Raw genomic sequence first — 26,034 nt, 5'->3', positions numbered from 1 at the left:
TATACTGTATATATCATTTTTTTCCCCAAAACAAAACAATTCTAATTAATTTTGTATAATCAACTAAATTTGATTAACCTCTATTTTATACTTTGTCGTCCACCGCCCTCACACATAAATAGCAAAAGTAGCGGATGTACAAGCGCAAAATGCTTCGCAATGCGCATCACACATTTTGCTATTTTTCCATCTATTTTATTTAAATTGATTATTTTGTATAATGGATCAAACTGATTTGTTCAATTAACAGTTGCATCCCTAGAATGCACATTGTACTGTCCCAGGGAGTCGATAAGCAGTGCAGCATGATAAACATCCAATTGTATGAGTGTGTCGTGTGTGTGTGTGTGTGTGTGTCCAAGGAGGATAAGAGCCAGCAGAAGGCTGTCGTCAAAGAGCGACTGGAGCAGTTACGGAGGGAACGCTCCTCAGTCATGCAGTCCAATAGGGACAGGTACAGTACAAAGTTACAAACAATACTACACAATGCTACAAACAATAAACAAATATGACCTGTCCTGCACCCCTAGTCTCTTAGTATTAACCTTATCTTGTTCTCTTACAGGAACACTGCTGGTTTCAAGGAACTCCTGGGACCAGTAGCTATCCATAGCATGGAAAGTGATGATGGTGCAGACTGACCCACAATTATATTATTCTACATTAATCGTTACAAAACTATTTTCCCATACAAGTCTCAAGGAAGTAATACTTTTCCTTACATAACACTTTTGATGAGGTAAACATTGAGGCTTTTTCTTTGTCTATTAGGTTCCTAAAACTGTCTTGACCTTTTACTTACCGTTTTGTCCAATAGAGTATGCACATGCATGATTTTCCCATCAGCACACGCCCCCCTCATCTAGACTGAGTGGCAAAACATTGAGCAGCATGGAGTGTTGGGAGTTTGGAAGAGCATCATTTGGCAGCAAAATGTTGTGTTATAGAAAACAAGCACTTCCAAACTCTGACAAAGTAGTTTTTTGCCACTCAGTGGGCGTTCCAGCATAACTTCCAGGTACGATGATGTCATGTGCATACCCTCTATATTACTTTGTGTTTTACTACTACAGAAAATTAAACTTATTCTTTATCAGACATAGCTTTGTGTGATAAAACATTAACATGAAATGAGACAAAGAATAACATACTCATATGGTGACTGTTTATTATACAGTTTAATCATCTCAACAAACATATGCATCAACAATAATGTCATTTAATATCAATGACCCCTTTGTCTGTAGGCATTATTCACCTGTGGCCTAAAATGACATATACAATAAGGGGCGCATCTCAGCAGTCAACAGGTGTTCTCTCTATACTCTCCTTCATATAAATGTCTCTTCTCCATTGGCACAGTTGGCCAGTATTCACTCAGAATAGAATATATATGATATTGTAACTACAGGGAGGACACCACTGTAGACTGTGAATGCACTGATGGATTCAGCTGGTATTTACAGGTCTATATGGGGATAGGGAGTACTGAGTGAAACATGTCCATGGAAAGAAAGAAGTTTGGCTAACAAGTCTACTATTGGGGAGACATGTACAATACAGAGGAACAGAGATGCGGCCCCCAGAGTTTCCTGCTCAGGAGGAAGAACTCTTGGTCCTAGTGAATAGAGGGAAAATGGTTGACTAGGTCTAGGTGTGAAAGTCAAAACAAAATCAGCACATTCAAAAGAAAATTCCTCCTTTAATTGACCTTATCTAGATTCACCCACACTGCAGCCAAAGAGCAGGAAAACCAAACAGCTGACGCAAGTCGAAACATTCTACAGAAGCTCCCACACACCGAGCCACTGTTACTGTACACACATACAGAGACACTACATTACAGAAGTGTGCCCGCAGCTCAAAGGTAAAAACAAAAGTTAGATTCAAGTTCTGTGGTCTTAAACACACAAACATTCAAACCACCAAACACAAAAGCTTAAGTTCCAAGCTACAAAAACATGACTGAGAAATGCTGTTGCTTAGGGCTTTAATATTCTAGCAATGTGACGACGGGTGAGGATTGATCAGAACTAGGATGACCCCATTTAGCGATAGAAAGTTGAGCTTACAAGAAGTGATGTGTCATCTCCCTGTACAGCTCTCAGCAGGCTGTGTAAAAGGGGCATGCTTTTAAGGGCTGTATTCAGGTCAGTTCTTATTGACTGCAGGGCACTTTTGATAGCAGTAACACTGAGGTACGCACACAGTTTGGGAGGCACCACTTTCCATGGTGTCCTGCTCTGGACCTATGATTTTTGATGCCGAGTTATTCGGCAAGAAGCAGCATGCGCTCATGTGTGATAGACTAAACTACACCTTATACAAGATAATCAACAATATTTGCATTTTATACACTAGACTGGTATGTTCCCACAATGAAAGGTAAAAGCTTGGGATGAGTATGGGGAAGTTGGAGTCTGGTGGAGAGCTCGAACCCTCGGAGAGCGGAGTTACTTTCTTGCTGGAAGTTCTGATGATTAGTACGGTCCATAAAACACAACATGGTGGTCGCACATCCAGTAGCTCGCTGACTCATGGGCACACACTGGAGCTGTACAAAGTGGCTTTATGTGTATGAGTGTGTGTCTGGGAACTGGGAAAGGAGAGAAATGTACATGTATGTGTGTGTCAAGTCTTGACTGGTGGGAGTATGCAATGGGATTGGATGGGTATTTTGCAAGTGCGCGCACACGTATGCATGAGTCTTTCTACTGGTGTGCGCACTGCACCCCTGGCCCATGGTGACCCCCCTCCTCATCAGAGCTATCATTGTAGGCCTCTCTCCTGGCCCCACCTGAGCCCTGACCTCTGTCATAATCCTTCAGGTCAACCTCCTCAGCATCTGCAGAGATTACAGGAACCTCAGCACGAGTAGGCAGCAAATCCTCGAGTTCCTGCACAACAAAAAAAATGCAAAATCAATAGGGCTACCCTGTCCTTGTGAATGTGTGCATGATTTGGAGATATTGCCATTTTCTGGAAGCTTCCGGAATGTTCATGTCAGCTGTGACGTGGTTACTCACAGTGAGTTTTTCAGGGCTAATCCAATTGTTGTCAGGGAACTGAACGTCAAACTTGACGAACAGGTCTCCTTTCTCGAAGGGGTTCCTATATTGAGGCATTCCTTCGCCCTTTACCACCCGAATACAGCCTGTAACAAAGTTACACATAAGCTTATACACAAAAGGCAATTATTTGACTTGAGACCTTTGTTGAACTATGCACTGGAAACAAAAAAAAATAATCTTTATTTCATTCATGTTTTTACATGATTATATTAATTTTACTCTTTATTTAAAAAAAGAAAAAACATTCCATTAAATGAAAAGAAAGGGAGCAGGAAGAAGATAAATCTTACAGACAATCAATACATCATCATAGTGTAATAATACAAATGCTCACTGAATATAAATGTACACAATACAGATACATACAAGTTTGGGGTTTACAGAGGATATGTCTGTAGGTAATGCAAAATACTTATGCTATGAAAATAAATGCTAATAAAATGTTTTTTTTTAAATCAATCAACTTCTATTATAATTTCCATTCTAATCTCAATTACTTTTTTAGCCACAGTCAATAGGCATACATAAGCCACTTTCAGATGTGCACTGTATTAAGGTTGGACAATTGGGACGAATATCGGCAGTCGGCGGTTGAATACTTTTACATTTTCAAAATACGTGTGAGCAAAAGGCAAAACAATTTGTGTTAGAAAACTATACGTGCAGCAGAACCCCGGCCAGACCATTAATAAGCTTGCGACGCCTTCACACCATGCAGTCATAGCTCGTAGGCTACCGTTTCAAGTGGAGGTGTTCCCAACTTTACCAGCCGTTTGAGAGCAAATCATTTTTTTCTTTAAGAGACGAATCATTAAAAACCTCTGATCCTGTACCTGCATGAAGTTTCTGCCTCACTGCGCTTTTGCAAGCTTGATGACACAGCAACGCATGTCCCCCGGTCTCACAAGATCCAGCACTTGATTCTACTTTTACTGTCAGTCTGTATATTAAAACTTGTCAGCTTGAGTTCACTCGCTGCCCGACACTCGTTGCAAGTCCCTTTAGTTAAAGGGAATTGCGGCCCGGTCGGGTGGTTTAACCCGTAGCAGTACGATTTATTATTTGTCTGAATATTAAAAATGACACTGTAAAATGATACTTTTCGTTGATGTGTGTATGACACACATTTCAAACGAACATACTGTGTTCCGTCTGTGTTTCATGGCCGTCTCAATGCTTTTCCAATGGAAATCACGTGGTTTGACCAAACACTTGTGTTTGATGGGGGGGAGAGGGGCAAGCATGAATCTAGTTTGCATCCAAGCATAGGCATGGTAACGCCTGCCTGCCTCCGATTGGCCTACCGACACTGCCCGTCTTGACTGTACTCAGAGGTGGATATAGCTATGCTGGATAGTCTGATGCGAGGTTACTCCGTGGTGGGAAATAATACGGTATGATACAAGAGAACTGTCTGTTAAGTTTTATTTGTGTAGAAGAGGCAAACTAATAGTTAATGCGGTTTGCTTTGATGGAATAATTGATTGAACACACGTGTACGTTGTACGATGATTTGATTTGGGTGTGTTCTAAATAAAGTGTTAGTGTTGATTATGGTGTATTAATCTAATTATAGTAAACTAATACTATATTATACTATAAAGGTGAAAGGAAAAGAGACCTTGTTACAGTACAATGTTTCACGTTTACTTACACAAACACTTTATTTAGAACACACCCAAATGAAATCATATTACGGCGTACATGTTCAATCAATTATTCCATCAAAGCAACCAGCATAAATCATATTAGTTAGCCTCTACAAAAATAAAACATACAAGTTAGTTACAAGGCTGCATTCTCGCATTCTGTTGCGAGTGCCAAGTTGTCATTCTCTTGTATTATTTCCCCAATTATTTCCCACCACGGAGTAACCTCGCATCTCGGAGGACAGTCAAGACAGGCAGTGTCGGTAGGCCAATCAGAGGCAGGCGGGGCGTTACCATGCCCAGACCATGCATATGCTTGGACGCAAACTAGATTCACGCGCGGGGGGGGGGGGGGGGGCAATCAAACACACGTTTCGTCAAACCACGTGACCTCAGTCCTCATACACACATGCAGAATGCATGAAACAAGTTTCCTAAACAAGTTGTAGTCTGTGAGACAGTGAGATTGGTGCATGGCAGCAGAAATAGTCATGTCGTCTCATCTTGGTTTGTTCATTGACAACGTCCAGTCACATTCGCAACCAGACACTGCAAAAAACGGGTCGCGTTGCAAGCTAAACTATTACTGCAGTAGCCTAATTGTAGACAACGACCTACACCTGACGCTTCCCTACACAGGGCTGTATATAGGCAAATCCACGGCGGGGGTGATGAAATTACCTGGCTCTATGACTTTTCCAGGTGGATACTTGACAAGCAGTTGGCGTCCATCTAGGTGGTTGACTGTTATCTGGAAGCCACAGAGAGCCTCGACGAGGCCGATGCGCTGGGTCATGTGAAGATCATTGCCATCGCGACGGAAGTCCTGAAGTTGAAAACCCCAAAAGTTTAGTTATCTTAGCCTGTAGTGGGCAGTAATTAAGTTCATTTACTCGAGTAGTGTACTGAAGTACGTATATTTTTATGTTTAGGAGTTTTGTAGGTTTGAATACCAACATTGTGTGAGAAATGTGCTGCGCTGCATGCATGCTTCTATACACCTTATCCTTATATAGAATGATGAAATGTGAATTTAAAATGTTGCAACAGAGAATTTCACATTGCAAGGGAAATATTGTTGTTGCCCTTTTTTTATTCACCAATGTCTGGACAAAAGCCAGTACAGACAACATTGTATGTGAATGCTTGCAGGGGAAGCCCTTGCCCGTCCGGCAAGTACAGGTCAAGTTCTACTTGCCCAAAGGTCATGCCCACTTGCCCAAATTAAATGGATAATGAGTTGAATCCAATCGATAACTGTCGAGTGGCGACAGTCACTTTGAAAACTACTGTGGGATTCCTTGATCAAGATTTTTCACTTCCGTTCCGATACGGATATGGCAGCATCGATACAGATCCGATACAGATACCTATCCAGCACATATTTACGAGTGGTAGTGCTGCGTTAGTGCGTATTGCTGCTGCCTGCTGGCTAGTTGCCTGCATCTAGCAAACACGGTTATGATTATGTGGCCTCTGCATGCTGCTGCACGCTGGATCTGCTGGATAGAAGGGCTGGAGTGCACTGCTGGAATGGAGTGCATGGATAGCTGCAGTCCGATCCGATCTATGTTTTTTGGCTTATATCAAGCCGATATCCGATCCGAAGATCGGATTGCAGCTTCCCTATTGAAAATCTGAATGAGCACAACTTCTATTTAATGAAGACAGTTGCTACCCCATTCAAACGCACTTGATGTCAGGCAACCTGAAATCACATTCTATTTTAAAGAACAGCAGGCCTGGGATGCATTTTAGATGATACAATAACCCCTGCATTTATAATGTACTCCTATTGTATTGACTGTCCCTATGTAATATCTCTACGGAGTCTTGCCACGCCCTGGGTCTCTCAGCCGGTGAGCATGCAATTGCGATTATGCAACAGTTAAGGCTCATTCATAGTCTGGATTTTCGGTGGTGAGTAGTGCTGCCGTAATTGTCCAAAAATTGGATTCGGATATTCGTTTTAAAAACCCACGTGGATTCGAGCAATTCGAGCCATTCGGATTTCGGATTTCAATTCGAGCCATTCGGATTTTTTAATAATTATATTTACACCAATACAACCTGAGACATAACATTTAAGATCACATTGCTGGCGCAACACTCTCTCTCTCTCCGCGCATTGGTGTTGCTGAACACAACGCATACATGGAACACAACGCATACATTCTCCCTTCTCCAGTAAAACTTCACCGACATTTTTCTTAAATGAGCAATCCTACCACACAGCCTTATCAAAACGAGGCACGGAGGCAGTATTAATTCACAGAACAGAACACTGCATTGCTGCTGCTGCCGGGGCACCACATTTCATCCTTACGCATTTTATTTATCTTTTTATAATTTCCTGAAGGATAAAGTCGCTTCATGATTGAAGATTGATGATAGATCTGTGTGTTGTCTAACAAGTCCAAATTGATTAAATCAATTAATTACCAGCTGCATTATTATTATCTGTGGACTGTGGGTCTGCTGCTGACGTTATGAAACTTTTTAGCTGCACTCCGCTGTTATGCTCAAATTAGTGACCCTAAAGAATTCTGAGGCAACATGGCTGGAGACGAGGCAGCCAATCAGAACTGCTCCCAGATTCTGACTACGCAGGCTGCACTGTATAGTCTGTGTTTAGGAAGTGCGAGGGAGCTGATTTATTCTTCAATGTATGCCGTTGTCGGCGTGTCGCGTGGCAAATATAACTAATCTACAAGCTCACAAGTCACAACGCTTACCCATGGCACCGAAAACTAATAATACTGCACTAGTGGTGAGGTGACCACTGCTCCGGTGGTGAGGTGACCACCGGAGAAATGAAATAACGTTGAGCTGTGGTAAGTAAAAACAGAGAGAAGGGCTGGGGCGGTGGTTTGCTCTTCACCGTGGCTCGTGACGTCACGTTGTAGTTCGGTGGTCACTCCACCACCGAAAATCCAGACTGTGAATGAGCCTTTATCCTTAAAAAAACCATGTAACTCAATAACATTATAACTAAGCTATTCGATAGAAATTCATGATTGTTTAATGCCATATTTAGCCACTACGACAGCAAATGTCCGATGCAAACTGCTAGCCTAACATTGCCAACAAGTAGCGAGTGTGAGACGAGGCGAAGTGGCAGAGAATGTTTTCACTGAGACCACGTTAAGTATTGTACAGTATCATAATGATATTTTCGGGCTGTGTCATAGCCCCTTTAAGTCATGTGACCAGGTCACATAATAGCATATTTTACGTGATACTCCATTAATTCAACAATATTATTTTAAGTATACATTATTATGAATTATTATACAATAACTGCAAATAGGACAAGGGCAAATAGGACAACAATGACACATTTTAAAGATAAAAGCACAGTGGATTTGATAGCGTGCGTGAGTGTGTGCAATTGAGAGAGAGAGAGAGAGAGAGAGAGCGAGAGCGAGAGAGAGAGAGAGAGAGAGAGAGACTGCATGTGTGGGGTACCTCATGTTCTTTCTCCTGCAGTACCAGGACTATGTCTCCTGGTTCAGTGCCTGGTGCTTGATCAGCCTCCCCAGAGAAGGTGATCTTCTGGCCATGTCTCATACCTTTGTCCACATGCACCTCCAGAAGTTTGGTCTCCTTACATACTTTACGACCCTCACACTTCTTACAACGGTCCTTCTCATTTATCACCTCGCCTGCAAATTAACATGTACGATGTAATAACATTAAAATGACCATGAATGTGAATCATTTACATTATCAACTCTACGTTAAAGGCAGTGTGTAGGTGTTGAGATGTCACTTATACCCTCTCCGTTGCAGTCTGTGCAGACTGACTGCATCTGTTGAACCATGCCAGGGGCCAACTGTCTAATCATGATTCTCATACCGCGTCCTCTGCATGCTACACACTTCTGGACTGCTCCGGCCTTACCTCCCTGACTGGAAAACGCAAAATTAGAAAGTGTTAAATTAACACTGGACATTTGGTTACATGTAACGGTTACAAATTGATTGATTTAACACAGAAATGTACAGTTTGATTGATTGAAAATGTTATTAGACAATAAGATGCAAACAGTGCAGGGTACAGTAAAGCACATTTGGTTCAAAAGGACAGCACCAAAGAAAGACCTTACAGTCTTGTTTCCATTCGGGTCCCATGCATTCATTCATAATAACAACAATTTAAATATCTCAAAAAACATTAAATCTTTGTACAGATTGGAATATAAATTAATTGGAGGGGGGGGGGGGGGTAGAGTTGTGGGGCAATCATCTTCTCTTCTATTGACCGGATGATAGTGACAGGTGCATTTTCAGTCCTTTTTTAAAGGAAACCAGTGATTTGCTAGTTTTGGGGGAAGGGGGCAAGGCATTCCACACCTGAGTGGCAGGTTTAATAATCGAAAATGTAGTTATAATCTCAGAAGACAAAATTCCATTTCTGTACAACATAAATATAATGATTCATAAATGATCCATCTGGGATTTCTAGAGATCGATTGGTTTGGCGTTTTGATTCAATTAAATTGGACTCACCCATTACAGGAACCACACAGAACATTCTTACTGAGCTGTAGTTTGGTGGTTTTGCCATTGTAGAGATCCTCAAGAGAAACCCTGCATCGGAGAAAAGAGCCATGAAAACATTGTGCCACAGATTGTCTCCTATTAGCAGGGCGTAAAATCCATTTATTTTAACACATTCTGACCTGAGATCAGATTCTAAAAATGTCTTCTACATCCTGACAGTTTTCTGAAAAAGCTGTTTCTATGTCAGTCGTTCATCGATTAAAAAAAAATAGCAGACCTACAAGCTTGTTGGCGTGCTATGAGTTTGTAGATCTGCTATTTTTCAATAGCTAAAGCATAACGTAATGCTAACACCAAAAGTGGTTCCCGCATTACCCCGGGTTAGTGAACCGGAAGTTAAAGATGCCTGTGTAAAATCTATCGCATCGCATATCTAAAGGCCTATTCATACTCCACTCACCCCAACACATCTCTCCGTTTTTACTAACCACCTTATCACCAAAAAATGAAGTATGAATGAGCCTTCAGTCACCCGAAGCATACATTTTGTAACCACGATCAGTGACACGGCCCAAAATTCATGTCCACTTGCACACAATATATAGAAAGGGGTGGGGGGTGCTTGTGTAAGTGAGGCTCTCATCACGTTTGCTAGTTTTAAGTGATGTTCAACTTTGGTAATAACCCCAGGCTGCATGCAGCTTACATGGGCAATTGGGCACGATCTAAGTGCAAATATTGCCAATCATAGCATCTACTGTCATGTCAGAGCCAATCAAAATAACTACGAGAAACAATGTTTCACGCTGCATCAAGATACAGCACATGCGCACATACACACAAACACACAGGGAGAGGTAAAGATAAACGGCTGAGTCGTGACACTTACTGTACCAACACTTGCTCAATTTGAGACAGTGAACGTTTGCACCAATGCTTCCATGGTCTGGTGTTTATTATTAACTTAAAAATGACGCGTTGTGAGCTTTCACAGTATCTACGACTATCTGTTTTGTTAACCGAGGCTTCATAATGGACATTTCTGGAAATTAAATGGTCATAAATAATAGTAAAATGCATAGATTATACTTCGGTCAAATATGGTAATACTTTACTGTAGTTGCAAAGTAGATCATGCTTACTGTTCTGCGTAGTAACACCCCAAAGGCCCATTCGGAGTCTGGAAAAATCCTGCACAGGCCAAACACCCACCCACTCACAGTCACTCTCAATGTGAATACTTACTTCAGAGGGTGCACCATATCTTCTCCTCTCCTCCTGCCTCCGTTGCGTCCACCTCTTCCCTGTCCCCCCATAAATCCAAACAGCCCTCCTCCAAAGATGTGAGAGAAGATGTCGTCCATGCCTGGCCCTCCGCCTCCTCCCTCCCGTAGCCCCTGTTCTCCATAGCGATCGTATAGCTCTTTCTTCTCTGGGTTGGTCAGAACCTCGTATGCAAAACTGATCTCCTTAAACTTTAGAAAGGAAAGTACACAATAAAATAAATTAGAGACTAAAGGCGAGGGTTGACTGGCACCTATATTTAGCACCAAAAATATTTGGCTTATTTATATACAGTAGTTCAGTTCTTGCATTGTTCGGCAGGTCGTGAATAAGTACAAATAGTTCAAAGGTATTCATTCGTTCCATTAGAAAAGCTATTTTATGTCTGTCTCTTTGGCTTTATCCAGAGTCCTGAATCTAATAAATATCTCTAAAACACTAAAATATCCCGCTTCTCAGGTTACCAAATTGTCCAGTTTGGCCACAATTATAATAGTTGATTTCAGCAGTTGCGTAGACATTTATCATGGTCTGTTTATGTACATGCTCACAGTTAAACCATTCTGGACCTGAACTCCTTTGGTGTTGTAAGCATTATGTTATGCTTTAGCTATTGAAAATTAGCAGATCTACAAACTTGTAGCGCAGCACCCGAGATCTGCTATTTTTTTTTAATCGTGAAAATGTGGCGCAAATATTTGAATATATATTCTTTCAGAGCGAACGTTTTTTTACTCAAATCTTTGCTTCAAAGGGGGGTTCCTGGAATAACATATTTTCAGATGGGGGTCAGTTGCCAATTACATATACTTTTTGGGGTCCTTGACATGAAATATTGAGCACCACAGACATAGAAACATAGGATTTTTTTTTATTTCGACGTCAGGCCTAAATGGGTTAATACACTTTTGGTAATCAGAAAACAAACTATGCATTTGCATGTCTGAATTCAACACTGATGTGATGCGTGTCAATAACATCGTTGCCTGCATCTATGGTGCGTATAGATGAGCGCGTGCGTGAACGTGCACGAAATGGACATGCACGAACGTGCGCATTCATTTATTTTAAGGGTTTCGGTTAAGGGGCGTGCTTGCGAATACGGCAGGGTCACCTAACCCTAGCTGAATTATAGTAATTTATATAACTAAAATAGACTTGCCACTACTACTCTGTTAAAAATAAAAAATATGTTTTGGAGGTTTATAATTTATGTTGCTAATTTTGTTGTTGTAACTGGTTACAGTAGGTAATGTTTTGGTGCGTCATACCTTATCTCCAGCATCAGGGTTCTTATCGGGATGATACTCCTTCGCTAACTTGCGGTAGGCCTGAAATGGACCAAATCATTAGCCCAATAAACCACTAAATACACGAAACTCATCATCAACACCATACCGGACAACATGTATAAACTGCGTAGCAGCTAGCTAGCTAGAGCAGAGCTAACGTGAGGGACTGCTGTCAGAACATCATGACACCATGGTTGCCGTTAGTAACAACCAACTAGCAATGGTTGGTTGTTGCCATGCTGTACCCATTTTGTTATACGTACACAGTATGAAAAAAGCAGTACAATATAGACATAGCGTAATTATCTTTGCACCAAAGAAACTACATAAATACGTTCCATCATAAGCTAACCTGTGCACTGGCAAATAGCCAATCGCTGGTTATTCCATCTTGATATATTAGCCGAGGAGGTTACAGTTAGCTCTGGCTTGGTGCAGTTTATTTTTGCCAGTACACACATTTCTTAATTATATACCAAGCCCAATAATAATACATGATATAGTAACAGTTCGCAGGCTAGCCATGTTGATTTTCAAAATGACTAAGGTTATTACGGCTATTGTGATGTTATGCCTTAGAAAGGTAGACAGGTGATACTGCCGTTAGATGGTTGGCTGTTATCTATGCTAAAACATAATATTACGAAATAGCCATACGAGCCAGTTTAGCTAGCTCAAAACTGGTCTAACCATCCCTAAGCATCTTCTTTTTTTTAGCTAGCTAACTCAACAAGCTAACGTGTAGGCCACATTTTGTGGCTCTTCTCGCTGGTATTTCCATGTTTCTCGGACGTACAATGGCATTCGTTTCCGACCCAACGTACCTTTTTCAGCTCATTTTCTGTGGCAGATGGTGAAACTCCGAGGATGTCGTACAGTTTGGTATCCACAACGTTCGCCATTATGCTAGCCCCGGCTACCACAAGAAGACCTTCTTCTTCTGCGGAGGTTCACGAGACGAGAGCAGCGGAGCGCTACGCAACTCAACCAAGCCGTCTGGCAGTGTACCCATACAATGGCGTCAAGAGGAGTCAAGATGCCGCCTATAGCAGGCGTAGATTGGAAATGACGCTCGCGCGCGGCTGCAACTTGACGAGTCGTCAAAAACCCGTAAACGCTCTGGCGACGCGTCAAGTTGCAGCCGCGCGCGAGCGTCATTTCCAAATCCACCAGCTGTTTAGGACCAGGAAGAGACGCCTGCTCTAGACGCTACTGTCTGGGTCTTAGAATATATACACTAAAGTCTGGGTACACTGTGGGTGAACATCCACGGTTGCCAGATAACACACAGGATGCAAGCCTCCCCACATTATCTAAAAGATAAACTTAAAACAAAGCCATTTCACAAACAAAAAACAGCTGTTTTTCAGACCGTTATTTCCCAAGTCCCAATTAACTAATACATCTAACGAATCCGATGCAGTCTTTTAGCCTTTTTTTTCCTCATTTAACTCTCACACTTTGGTTTTAAATTGAGGGTTGCCAGATGTGAGATTACTGCTATAAGCCCCTCAAAAAAAGGTAGGAAACGTAACTGGTTATTTTTTCTCACCTTTAATAATACCAACTGGTATTGTATGTTATACCGTTTTTATCGTTGATTAGTCACCTTTACAACAAGATATATTTTCAGGCATTCCTGGAATGAGCAACACATCTAAACATGTGTGTAGCGCCTCCAAAATGGCAAATGGTTCACCCTTGTTTTGCTTTGGAGCAGCAGATTGGATGATTGCACTCTCACATAAGGAAAAAACAACACATAGTGGCCATTTTTACACTTTATTAATTTTACACTCGTGTGGAAGATCCACCATAGATGACTAACCAATTAAGCACTAAGCAGAATGAGTAGGCCTACATTTCAAACGAAAGCACAACTCAATACAAAAACTGTGGACGATACCATGATAAAGCATTTCACTTGTTTACAGGGTCCACTGTCTGTGTGTGTACTGTGTGTGTGTGTGTGTGTGTGTGTGTGTGTGTGTGTGTGTGTGTGTGTGTGTGCGTGCCGTGGGCACGCAGTCCAGCAGGCACAGGAGTTACTTTATTATAACTGCTCAGGCCAGTACACTACAATTACCACACACTGTAGTGTAGTGTATCCTGATCCCTGACCACTGGTCAAAGAGCAAATTATGGCAGCCAAAACAACTGTTAGCTGAGAATTTGTACCCAGGTCCCCTCCCACGCAAGCACTGGATTGTTTACCATTACCACTGATCATTAAAGACTGGGCACCAGGAAAGGTGGGCAACGGGACCCTAGGAAGAGTGGGCACCTCATGGTGGGCAGTTGGAGAAGAGTGAGCACTAGGCAAATCTGGGCACCAGTGAGACTGCATGGGCACCTGAATTAGGACTCGGTAGTGGGCACCTGCATTATGATTAGGATAGAAGAAGAATGCTGGCTAGTGTGTATGTTACCTGACAACCCCATTAGCCAATCACAGCGCGACCCACATCACTACAGCTATGGGACATAGGCTCATAGCCTCATAGCATAGGCTAGTACTACTCCAGAGCCTTGGGCTACTCTACCTTTTCGCTGGACACTTGTGACATCAGTTTAAAAAAAATCATGTATGCTGTTGGTCAACGATCAGCCAAACCTTTCACCCAGGCGCCATTTTGACAGATTTTTGGTTCGCCTTCTTAAATACACATTTTAATGGTTGTCCATGTCCGAGCCTTCAGCCTGGCGCCTGCAGGGTAAATGACATTGCAGGCTGAGGCAGCTGAGAAGCGGTAGCTAAAGCTGGTGTTACACCCAAATTGTTGGCCTATAGAAGTATGAGTCCAGGCGTCGCTGTTTCGCAATTTTGAAAAATGCGTGTTTTAACACTACAGTCAAGTCAACCAGACAGACTAATCTTAAATCTAGTATACATGATGGGTTTGATTGATTGATTGATTGATTGAAATCTTTATTAACAGTTTGCAGAATTACAGTACATTTCAAGCACAAACTCAATACAAAGACTGTTAACTGTGAGTGGACGACCCAATTAAGCCTTACACTTGTTTACAACAGGGTCCACATTGTTCAATTCATCAAAACATTTAGAGACAAACAAATAGACACTTCTATGTAGTTAAAGAACAGAACAGGAATTCATCATATAGGAAGCGAAAAGGGAAAAAAAAGTATATATACAGTGAGGGGAACAGGGGGATAAAAGAAAACGAAAGACAGAGTGTAGGGCGCCTGCACACAACACCATGCGTTGATGCCATGTGTGCATATGTGCAGGCACCCAACACCACGTCCATACAAAAACATAGTACAATCCATAGTACAAAGACAGAGTGTAGGGCGCCTGCACACAACACCATGCGTTGATGCCATGTGTGCATATGTGCAGGCACCCAACACCACGTCCATACAAAAACATAGTACAATCCAGATACAAATTCAGCTTTTACAGAGGCCAGTTTCGAATTGCAGCCATCCGTAGGTGCCCTTTGAGAGCAGTTTTGAAGGAGCCAAGGGATTCACATGTCTTAATTATGGGTTATGGGTTAACTTGCTACAGTGTCACTCAGTCACTGTCTGTATGTAGTTACTGTAGTTAGTTAGTTACTAGTTTATACTCTGTAGCTACAGTTGTTACAGCCATGTCGATTGTCGACAGCCATGATGTAGGCTATATGGTTCAGATTACAAAAGTCCAGGCAATTATTTATTAATTAATTTGTTAGTTTAGTTTAGTTAGAGATGTAACTGATTGCCCCAATCTGCCAATTTATTTTGACTGCATGTCTGCTGAGGCTGCTGTAGGTAGGCCGGCCCAGAGCCGTATAATAGAAGGGCTCTGGGCCGGCCGGCCAACGTACCTATGCCCATGTACCGGTATGTACTGCTACTGACACTGTATGCATTTGGTTAAAATGGGTAGGGTTTAAAAAAAGGCAAAAACATGCTCTGTTGCACTGGCCTAAAAGTGGGTCCTTAAAAACTGCTTCAACTTCTGAGATGTATGTATGTATGGATGAATGGATTGTAGTTATGCTGCATGTATGCTGCATGTATGTTATGTAATGAATGTAAGTAAGTAAGTAAGTAATGCAGACGGCAGACGCAGTTGTTCCGACTGAAGAACCAAACGTAACTGCTTTGGGGCACAGACTGAATTCGTCTGGTCGCCGATATCGGTGTAACACCGGGCCTCCGGTTGACCTGTCAGTAAACGCGCCGAAGAATCGCTGTTCCTTCGTGGATGACGAGAGAATAAACGACGTGATATGAGGCTGGTGCACTGGTTTGTTAGCTAAACAAATCTCGTTAGCATATGTATATTATACGTTAGCCAGATCGCTAGCACCGCCAGCCACGAAAAGGTAGGTCTGAGTCAGGACGTCCGTGCAAGTTAATACATGAGGCTAAATAACTGAGATGACATTACCGTTTGTGATCCGCTAACGTTTAATATGCGAACTTGCGAAGTAATGCTAGCGTCGTTTGAAATGGTTTTGAATTGGCACTGGCAGATAAGCTTAATTTGCGACAACGATATTTATTTAACGACTCAAATACAGCTGATTTGTTTTTAGCACATTAGAGCTAGGCCTGGTCTGCTGGTCATGATCATGATGTAGCAGTGGATGAAAGGTAAATCCCTGAAGTGCGTACCGTCTTCAGCTAAAACACCTGTTTTTTTAGCCAGCTGTCAATATAGGTGATGATGATAGGTAAAATAATTTGAGACATGAGACATGAGACAATGTAACGTTACGTCTATTATTGGGGAGTAGCTTACGTATCCCTGTCTTTGAAACATAAGCCTATACATGAACGATGACGATGATGTTTATGAATGCATTATGCACCCGTTCTTGTGCAGGGTGTTATATTTACGGTTTAAAGGTCCCTTTTTACTGTTTAAATGCATGGCATGTTAAGCAGTAGCACTTGGATGATCCAAGGGATTTGCTTTACAAGATAATGGAGGAGGGAGGATGGGATGAGGTCAAGTCCACTGAGACGAACGCTTTACTTTGGAAATGGTCGTAATAAAGCTTTATCGCTTCAGGCTTTTAGGGTCTGTCGAGGTCAAGGTCATACTCCCCGGTAGCAGTGGTCAGTGACAGGTCTTGACTGAATCAGCATGTTGTGTGATTGCTCTTTGTTGTTGATTTTGGCCTATAGTACTATAATGACATCATTCTAGTGTACTATGTGTAGTAACCATTATGTCATATGATGCCAACAAATGCATTCCTACTCCTTTCAACTCATCCATCAGGCTTATTTCATCCCCATGAGTGCACATGCCTATGATATGCAAGCATATTCCTATCGTTTAATGGTGTTTAACAGTTTATTACCATATTATATGATCTCCTTCTGTAACTTCTAATGACAACTGAATTCCCCCCACAGGATAAATAATGGTCTATCTATCTATCTGGTAGCCTATAGCCTAGTTCATTTTTACAACCCCTACTTTTCTGATGTGTTTTCTGTGAGTGCACACATAACTACCATATAGATATAGTCACAGAGTAAGCTTGATCATTTCACGGGCTACTCACAGTTAGGCCTACTAACTGAATTAGAGACCACCGCTTCCTGCTTATTTGAGTAAATTGGAAGTCCCCAATACACTGTAGTAAACTATTTCTCCCTCCGTTTGGCTGTACTAACATTGCAAGATGACAGCGCAGTTTAATGGAAAGGAATCTCTACATTCATCTCCTTCTCTCCTCTTTTCTCTCTTGAAGGCATTCTCTCCATATAGTTTGAAAGAGTATGAGTTAGTGCGTTTGGTATGAGTTTGTGTGCAGTGGTTGTGTGTGTGGTACGATTGTGCTGAGTCTTCCACGTCTTCCAGGCCAGGGCGGCAAATGTCTGACTGTTCAACAACAACCAACTGAGGATTTTACTCCTTATTCAGAAGTAAGAATTCTTGGAACTATAGGGATGCACAATATTGTCATATACAGTATATCCCCCATAAGCGATTAATTGCATGCAGCCAAATTGATCAATATACCAATATTGCATTCAAAGTTTCCAGTATAGGTTTTCCTATACTGAGAAAAGAAAAACGCATGTTATAAACATGACACTGATTTCCAAGTGTCTGCAGCATTCACTATTGAAGGAGATGAGCACAAATCAACTTAGCAGAGTCAATGCCTATGCCTTGCAAGTTGCAATATTACCAACGCATTCAATGAGAGCACACATAATTCATAATTTCCTTGCAAGATATCAAAATTATTGTTGCCACCAGCCAGGCCTGGGAAGAGTATGTTTTGCACTGCGTCCGTCCGTCCGTCCGTGTGTCCGTGTGTCCGTCTGTCTGCTGCATACAGCTAATCTCTGGCACATTTGGCATGGTTGCTGACAAACTGTGCACACACACTCCCTGGATGCCAATGAACCTCTGCCCCAAATTTTCCAGAATGGCCTGTTGTAGTGCCACCATGAGGCCGATTTTTGCTATACACATTTATTTATATTACTCCTACAGATATAGATTTATCATATTTCATCCTTTGACATCTAAAGTTTGCACGACTGGCCTGTTTAGAACAAAATGCCTATTTTACCTATAACTGCACCGATCTGCATAAAAGTTGGTATGCACACTCCATAGAGGCCAAGAAAAAAATCTCAAATCTGCCTCATAGTGCCGTTATTAGTCCTTCAGATTTTATCCAAATATCACGTAAATTGTTAAAAGGATCCCTGGCTAATAAGACAAATATGTCTTAAAACATTATACTTGCCCTCTATAACTAGAATTACAAAATAATAACACCATAAATATTTTTATTTCTTTCATAAATAGAGAATCCTTCGCTCAATAGGGATTGCTCCCGTCGCAAGGTGATGATGTCATATGCATATCAAATCAAATCAAATCAAACTTTATTTATAGAGCACATTTTAAAACAACCAAGGTTGACCAAAGTGCTGTACATCAGTGGCAAAAACAGAGAACAGGCAGGAGGAAACACAGAATATAAACGAGAAAACACAATAATAAAAATGACAAAAATATAAGCATGAAAGCAGAAATGGACTCAGGAGGGATTAAAAGCCAGGGAGAACAGATGAGTCTTAAGGTGAGTCTTAAAAACACCAATGGAGGGGGCAGAGCGAATATGAAGGGGCAAGCTCTTCCAGAGCCTGGGAGCTGCAGCCGCGAAAGAGCGTGCGCCCCTGGTGCTTTTTTTGGTTATACGGCCCTCTAGCAGTGCTTGATCCGCAGAGCGCAGAGCTCTAGCCGGGGTGTATGGTTTTACGAGGTTCCAGGTTCTTTATTATTTGTCTCCCAAGGAAGAAATTTGTCTTAGACAAAGGGCCTGCATGCAAGCGTAGCCCATTAATACTTAATACTTGCTAAAGTTAATATGAGCATCAAAGCAATATTTAAAATATTTTTTATTAGCACATTCCATAATTCCATAGAGCTGGACCACACATGAACATATGACATCATAAACTTGCGACAGGAGCAGCACCCTATTGAGTGAAAGATTATCTATTTATGAAAGAAATACAATATTTAAGATTCGTTTTAGTAATAGAGGGCAATTATAATGTTTTAAGACATATTTGTGGTATTAGCCAGGGATCCTTTTAAAATCGGTACACGTGATCTTTATATAATCTATTGGGAGGCGCCATAGATAATATAGAAACCTCATTCGCCTGCAGTTCATTGGAGCGACAAACATGTATACAGTCTTATGGAGGCCGCCATATTGGAGTTCAATATGCAAAATTCAAAGGATTTTTTGCCGATGGGTTCCCAGATTGAGGAACAGTTTATGCCACCCTTTTATCATTGCCCTATTATAGCGCCACCAGGAGGTACATTTTTCCAAACATCACAAACGTTCGCGACCTGGTAGAGACCTGTGCTCCGAGGAGCACTTTTGTCCATCGACCGATACCAATATACCGGTAATTATTATTAACAATATATCATGCAAATCCTACTTGGAACCACCTTTTTTATTTTATTTTAATATGCCCATTGCCAAATGCCAATGAGAGATTCATTGCTCACCCCATAAAACCTCAACATTGTTGCTCTTCCCCTCTAGTCTGTCTACGCCTTGGCATGACTATTCAAAATAATATATTTGAATAAGCACAGATTAGGAGGATATGTTTATTCAATTCTGAATTAACATTCTTACATTTTCTCCTGTGATTACCATATTATGGTGCTCAACATCACTAAGGTCACATTCTCACCTAATACTTCGGTAGACTTGAATGCGTATAGGCGGGGAAATTGGGATTCTTGCATATTTAATTGCCTGCGGTTTGCCTTCACACTGTCATTCGCAGCAATTGGAAACGCAGCAGGGGGGACCTTTATCAATGTGTTCCATTCATAAACTAGCCTACACAGTGAAATCTATGGTGATAAAATTACACTCATAACGTGCATGTGTCGTGCCGTCTGGGACCCCCCCTCTCTCTCTTTCTCTCTCTCTCTACGCACTGTTCTTTTGGCACAGCGCTGCATGAGCGCACTGATATAACTCCCCAGTCCCCACACAGTGACAGCACTCCATGTTTACGGCACGCACAGACAGACAGACAGACAGACAGACAGAATAATCTGTAGGCTATAATAGGCTACACTGCAGTGTTTTTATGTGTTTTCTTAAGCAATTGATTAATGTACACGTCCTCATTTCGATCAGGGCTTCAGTCTCCTCATTCGACCACGTCTATCCACAGTAACGGGACATCTTTGCGCTGCGTAAAATATGCCTTCTCCGTCTCCAACTGTGTTCAGCTCCTCACCCGCCACATTGTTTGCTTCATTTCCTTTATTTACTGCGGATTGCATTCACACCTGCACCGAATCGTAGTCAAGTGCGATTGGAAGCGAAGCGAAACCCCCGGTTTTGGGCGGAGTAAAATGCGGTTCTTTGCTGTGCATTAGGATTCGAATGAGCCTTCACACCTGCCAAACGAAGTGCACTTTCTGAAAATGCGCAGCAGGATTCGTTTTAATCGCAGCAAAGCTCTCTGGTGAGAATGTGACCTAAGCCTAGTACCCATGGACAGCACTTTCTCAGCTCTTACGACTTACATTTATGTGCATATTATTAAACAAGATCACTTGTAGTGTCAGTTAGCCTACCTTTGCTGTTAATAATGTGTATACCTTACCACTAACACCACCATCACCATCTTTCCGCTTCCAGCTTGAGTGACTGTGACATAAGCCATGTTTTGGAAGTTTGATTTGCACACGTCATCCCACCTTGAGGCTCTGCTGGAGAAAGAGGATGTCACGCTCGCTGAGCTCATGGATGAAGAGGATGTCCTGCAGGAGTGCAAGGCCCAGAACCGCAGGTCAGTTTGGCATTATAGACGTTACTAAAGGCACAATACTGTACACAATGTGCTAGTGATACCTAGTGTGGTGCCATTGCTAATTTGTAGCCTCCCTACTTGTCTTCATGGTTTGTAGGCTCCTCCTGTTCTTGTGTCAGGATTCCTCCATGCAGGAGTTGCTCCGTCTCATCACTACAGAGCCCCCTGCTGGTGACGAGGAGACAAAACGCTTCAAGTAAGTGAAATTGTTTTGAAAACATCACCTAGATAAATAATTTGTCTGATCCACTGACCTGCATCTTCTATTTTCTCATTTGTGATGATTGACAGAGGAGGTGTAGAAATCACTTCATAACCGAGGGACCAAACCAATTATTAAATCTTTCAATGATGCATTGTATAGTGTCAAAATAAAGTTCTGTTGGCTCAGGCTGAAATCAGTATTTTTCACTTAGCGTAGCTTTGATGAACTTTTATGTTCATTTATCACAGGTATGCAAACATAGCCTGTGAGCTGTTGACGTGTGATGTGGCGATGATCAATGATAAGTTAGGTAATGAGGAGCCCTTACTGGAAACGCTGTATGCCTTCTTGGAGCAGCCATCCCCACTCAACCCCTTGCTTGCATCTTTCTTCAGCAAGACAATTGGGAACCTTATCTCACGCAAGACTGAGCAGGTAACGCACACACAGTGTCACACAAAGGCATACTTCAATGCAGAGTAAAGTTCTGTGCATACACTTGAGCTAAGGCAGCTGTATTTTGAGCGCTGTGGTGCATTTTTGGACTAATTGCTGGCAATGAGAGAGAGGTTTACCTACATTCATGTTCCTGCCAAGTTCTCTTTCTCCAGACAGGCCAGCACTTAGGATGTTCAGCTAGTGTCTCACATCATCTTTGTACAAGGAATGCAAGTGCAAGTGATCTTGATTCAACTCGAGTTGAGAGCCACACTTAAATGTGTGTGTGTGTGTGTGTGTGTGTGTGTGTGTGTGTGTGTGTGTGTGTGTGTGTGTGTGTGTGTGTGTGTGTGTGTGTGTGTGTGTGTGTGCGTGCGTGTGCGCATGTGCGTGTGTGTGCGTGTGCGCGCGTGTGTGTGTGTGTGTAATTTAACTCTAGCTTCTGTTTTAGTTTAGTTGTTTCTGTGTCTGAATGATGTTTATATTGTATGAGTGTGTCTTTGAGCTTTGTACTTAGGGTTTCCCTGTTCTCTGGTTATGGTTATTCTTAGGTTATTAGTTTCCTACGAGGGAAGGAGGGCTTTCTCTCCCTGGTCCTGAAGCACATTGACACGTCGGCCATGATGGATCTGCTGCTGCGTCTCATCAGCTGTGTGGAACCAGCTCCTCTCAGACTGGAGACTCTCAATGTAAGACTCTCAATGCTTGTTGTGTACGTCTTTATTTATCGGGATGTTGCGCTGTAATAAATATACATCACCCAAGAACTCATTATACAACCGCAGGCACAACATCATAAGTTGCCGGCCTTCAGCGACAGTGAGTGGCTGAAAACACAGAATGACTGGCTTACTTGAAATGACCAAACCTTATAATAAGTATTAGTGTGGATCAATTAAATGATGGTTGAAAATGGGTGAAGTGGTCCTTTAAGACATGGCAAATAGCTAGGTATAAATCTGAATCGTCTTTATTGTCACATCACAATTCAAGTAAAGTGAAATTATTTTTGTGCACATGGTAATATGGAATCTCTTTCCACAGTGGTTGAATGATGAGAAGCTGGCCCAGAGACTCATAGAGCTCATTCACCCTGGGAAAGATGAAGAGGTAGAAAATATGTATCTGCACATACAGAACATTAAATGGACCAACCTGTCTTGTGCGTGTTTGCTTAAGCGTGTGTGTGTGTGTGTGTGTGTGTGTGTGTGTGTGTGTGGTGTGCGTGCGTGTTTTTCAGAGGCAGTCCAACGCAGCTCAGACTTTATGTGACATCATTCGTTTGAGCAGAGACCAGGCCAATCAGCTCCAAGAGAACTCAGAACCAGACCCGTTGCTCTCTGTACTGGAATCGTAAGTAACACAGAGACACATACTGTACATGTAAGTAACACAGAGACACATACATGTAAGTAACACAGAGACACATACTGTACATGTAAGTAACACAGAGACACATACATGTAAGTAACACAGAGACACATACTGTACATGTAAGTAACACAGAGACACATACATGTAAGTAACCCAGAGACACATACATGTACTGTAAGTAACACAGAGACACATACATGTACTGTAACACAGAGACACATACATGTAAGTAACACATAGACACATACTTACACATAGGCCTTCATACCGGTACATAACTGGATGTTGTATCCACTAAAATGTTGTATTTGTTTCTACAGACAGGCGTGTGTGGGACAGTTGTTACAAAACATGTTTTCGGGGCAGAGGACTGATAGCTGTATCATCAATGGCATTCAAGTTCTTCTTACCTTACTGGAGATCAGGAGGCCTGTGTGAGTGATAGTGTAAATTGTCAAAGCAGACATACTGTACTCAGCTGGTGGCTACATGTGGATTGTGTCTGACAAATTGACTGTTATGACCTCATCTTCACATGGCACATAGTGTAACAAATTGTTGTAGTGATTAATCTACCCAACTGGCTAGCTACTGGGTTTTATGGTCTTGTGTGTTTCTGTGTGACAGAGTTGAAGGCCTGATGGATGCTCAGGGATTCGAGAGAAGTTACACTGTCAACAGCAGCATTCTACTGGCCATCCAACCCCAGCTCAAGCACTTCCACCAACTGCTGCTGGAGCCACCCAAGGTAAACAGCAAACGGAGTGAGAATTCTAATAGGTTTCTCAAGAGCAGCATCATCACATTTTCACATTTTTCGATCATAACATGTTCCTCAGTCATACAATAAATTCAATAACTGATTATGATGAACACATTGGGATTCATTCACTAAGCCATTCGTAAAAGATGTGTAAATACAGTGACTAAAGGGGAGTGTATTTTCTCTAAGCACAAATTGACATGCAATTCACGAAGGGGACTTAGGGAGTGTATAGAGACCTGATATGTACTTGTGTATCGCAGGTGTATCATGGCATGATGAATCTCAGCTGATCGTATTTGAGAAGCACGTTCTCGAGTAGATAATTTGCATTGTTCTACGCCCATTAAAGGCAGCAGGAAATATGACTTCAAACTGACTTCACCTAACATGAAACCAACTTCACCATGCTGAAGAAGTTCAGCTTCGTCTCTCGTAAAAACACACACACACACACACACACACACACACACACACACACACACACACACACACACACACACACACACACACACACACACACACTTGGTTTGGTTGGTTTGCCTGAGGAAACGCAGCTAACTTCCAGTTAGGATAAAAACCCAGCATTACTAGGGAGCACGCATGGACCAGGTTGGGTAAAACACTACCTTTGGCAATTGGCACTCAGTAACTACCCTGTATTTGTAAGCATTTTGTAAAAGCTATTGTGTCGTAGTGTTGATTTCGTCAAGTAAAACTATGACGAAAAAATAAAAATAAAAACTAGACTAAAATAATGTGAGGAATGGCCCGGACGGTTAGCTCAACCGTCTTTCATCCTATCAATAAAGGTGGAAAAAGGCAAAAAAATATATCTTAAAAAGAAATATAATGTGAGGAAGGGACTAGTGGAGAATAAGTCGTTTTATGTTTGGGTGCATGCAGGTGTCACGTTCCAAAAATAGCTGATCTACAAGCTCACAACTCATGTTGGGAGCTTGTAGATCAGCTATCTTCGGCAAGTGTAAAATCAGCCATTACGACACCATCAAGGCCCGCCAAAATATATTTTAGACTAAATCAACTGTAGATTTAGTCGACTAAAATCTTATGATATTTAGTCGACTAAAACTAGACTAACACTAAAACATTTCAGGTGACTAAAACATGCCTAACACTGAATAAAGTTTTATTCCAAAGACTATGACTTTGCTGCCAAAATCAACACTGTTGTGTCGTGTATGTTTCTTGTTGTTGTGTAGAAAAGCCCCATGTTGACGACGCTGGGCGTGCTGGAGGAACCACTGGGTAACACTCGTCTCCACGTGGCCAGACTGGTGGCCTCTCTGTTGTACACCAGCTCTTCCAGCCATGCCGCCGTAGCGCACGAGCTCTGCCAACTCAACACTATGGACCTGCTGCTGGTGAGACCGGCAACATAATATACAATCACTGATAATAACCACCACACCTTAACCCATTTAGGACTGAGGCCGATTCTAAAGAAATGTCTTCCAAATACTAAAAGATTTCTGATGTTTCTATGTCAGTGGTGCTCAACCTTTTTCATGTCAAGGACCCACAGAATTTTCTGTATTTTGCCACGGACCCCCATCTGAAAATGTGTTTTTCCAGGGACCCCCCAGTTAAAAATGGTTGCTCTGAAAGAATATATATTCAAATATTTGCGCCACATTTTCACGATTTTTCAAAAATAGCAGATGTACAAGCTCGTGAGCTTGTAGATCAATAGCTAAAGTTTAACATAATGCTTAAAGATGGAGTGCCGTGATTTCTTTCCACACTTAAACATGATCATCAGGTGTATTTAGGTGTATATGAGGTATAATTTTTTCAAAAAAGTGTACAGTATTTGTTAAAATGATGGTTTTATGTGGACACACCCACCAGTTCATTAGGTATGCGTGAGTTTAACCGTAGCACCACCCACCTAATCCAGTCCCTCCGCCTCCTCCTTTAAGACAACCCACTTGTCCTAGTCCCTCCCCCTCCTTATAAAAGGACAGCCCATGGCTCTGCTCTTTTGTTTACAAAATGACAAATTGGTGTCTGTAATGTAAAAAAAAGTTAGAAGTGAACACTTCCCATATTTCTAAGATATCGTATAAGC

General features: G+C 41.8%; 2 protein-coding genes across 5 annotated transcripts in view; one reads left to right on the top strand and one right to left on the bottom strand.

The window, feature by feature from the left end:
* Window positions 1–1,151: 1,151 nt before the first annotated feature.
* On the bottom strand, window positions 1,152–12,823 carry dnaja2b (DnaJ heat shock protein family (Hsp40) member A2b). Its single transcript, XM_080762380.1, has 9 exons — window positions 12,627–12,823; window positions 11,782–11,841; window positions 10,472–10,701; window positions 9,233–9,313; window positions 8,499–8,632; window positions 8,189–8,385; window positions 5,402–5,546; window positions 3,027–3,154; window positions 1,152–2,897 (listed from the first exon to the last, which is right to left on the bottom strand). Exons 1-9 carry the CDS (start codon window positions 12,702–12,704, stop codon window positions 2,712–2,714), a joined length of 1,239 nt encoding a protein of 412 aa, XP_080618506.1. The 5' UTR covers window positions 12,705–12,823; the 3' UTR covers window positions 1,152–2,711.
* A 3,141-nt stretch (window positions 12,824–15,964) lies between these two features.
* Window positions 15,965–26,034, top strand: part of ppp6r2b (protein phosphatase 6, regulatory subunit 2b) — a 31,517-nt gene continuing 21,447 nt past the window's right edge. For all 4 annotated transcript variants that reach the window (XR_013963888.1, XR_013963889.1, XM_080760714.1 and 1 more), the window contains exons 1-11: window positions 15,965–16,145; window positions 17,529–17,703; window positions 20,991–21,141; window positions 21,260–21,358; window positions 21,616–21,802; window positions 22,357–22,494; window positions 22,850–22,915; window positions 23,046–23,158; window positions 23,500–23,613; window positions 23,807–23,927; window positions 25,166–25,327. Coding sequence is in view for 2 of the 4 variants with exons in the window: in XM_080760714.1 (XP_080616840.1) it covers window positions 21,014–21,141; window positions 21,260–21,358; window positions 21,616–21,802; window positions 22,357–22,494; window positions 22,850–22,915; window positions 23,046–23,158; window positions 23,500–23,613; window positions 23,807–23,927; window positions 25,166–25,327 (1,128 nt within the window). In the remaining 2 variants the exon portion in view is untranslated. The remainder of the gene's footprint in view (window positions 16,146–17,528; window positions 17,704–20,990; window positions 21,142–21,259; window positions 21,359–21,615; window positions 21,803–22,356; window positions 22,495–22,849; window positions 22,916–23,045; window positions 23,159–23,499; window positions 23,614–23,806; window positions 23,928–25,165; window positions 25,328–26,034) is intronic.

This window comes from Protomyctophum bolini (genome assembly GCF_963924005.1).
Source record: "Protomyctophum bolini genome assembly, chromosome: 4".
In the NCBI taxonomy this organism is placed as follows: domain Eukaryota; kingdom Metazoa; phylum Chordata; class Actinopteri; order Myctophiformes; family Myctophidae; genus Protomyctophum; species Protomyctophum bolini.
Note: the sequence above shows the minus strand (reverse complement) of the source record. Positions and strands in the feature narration are given on the sequence as shown.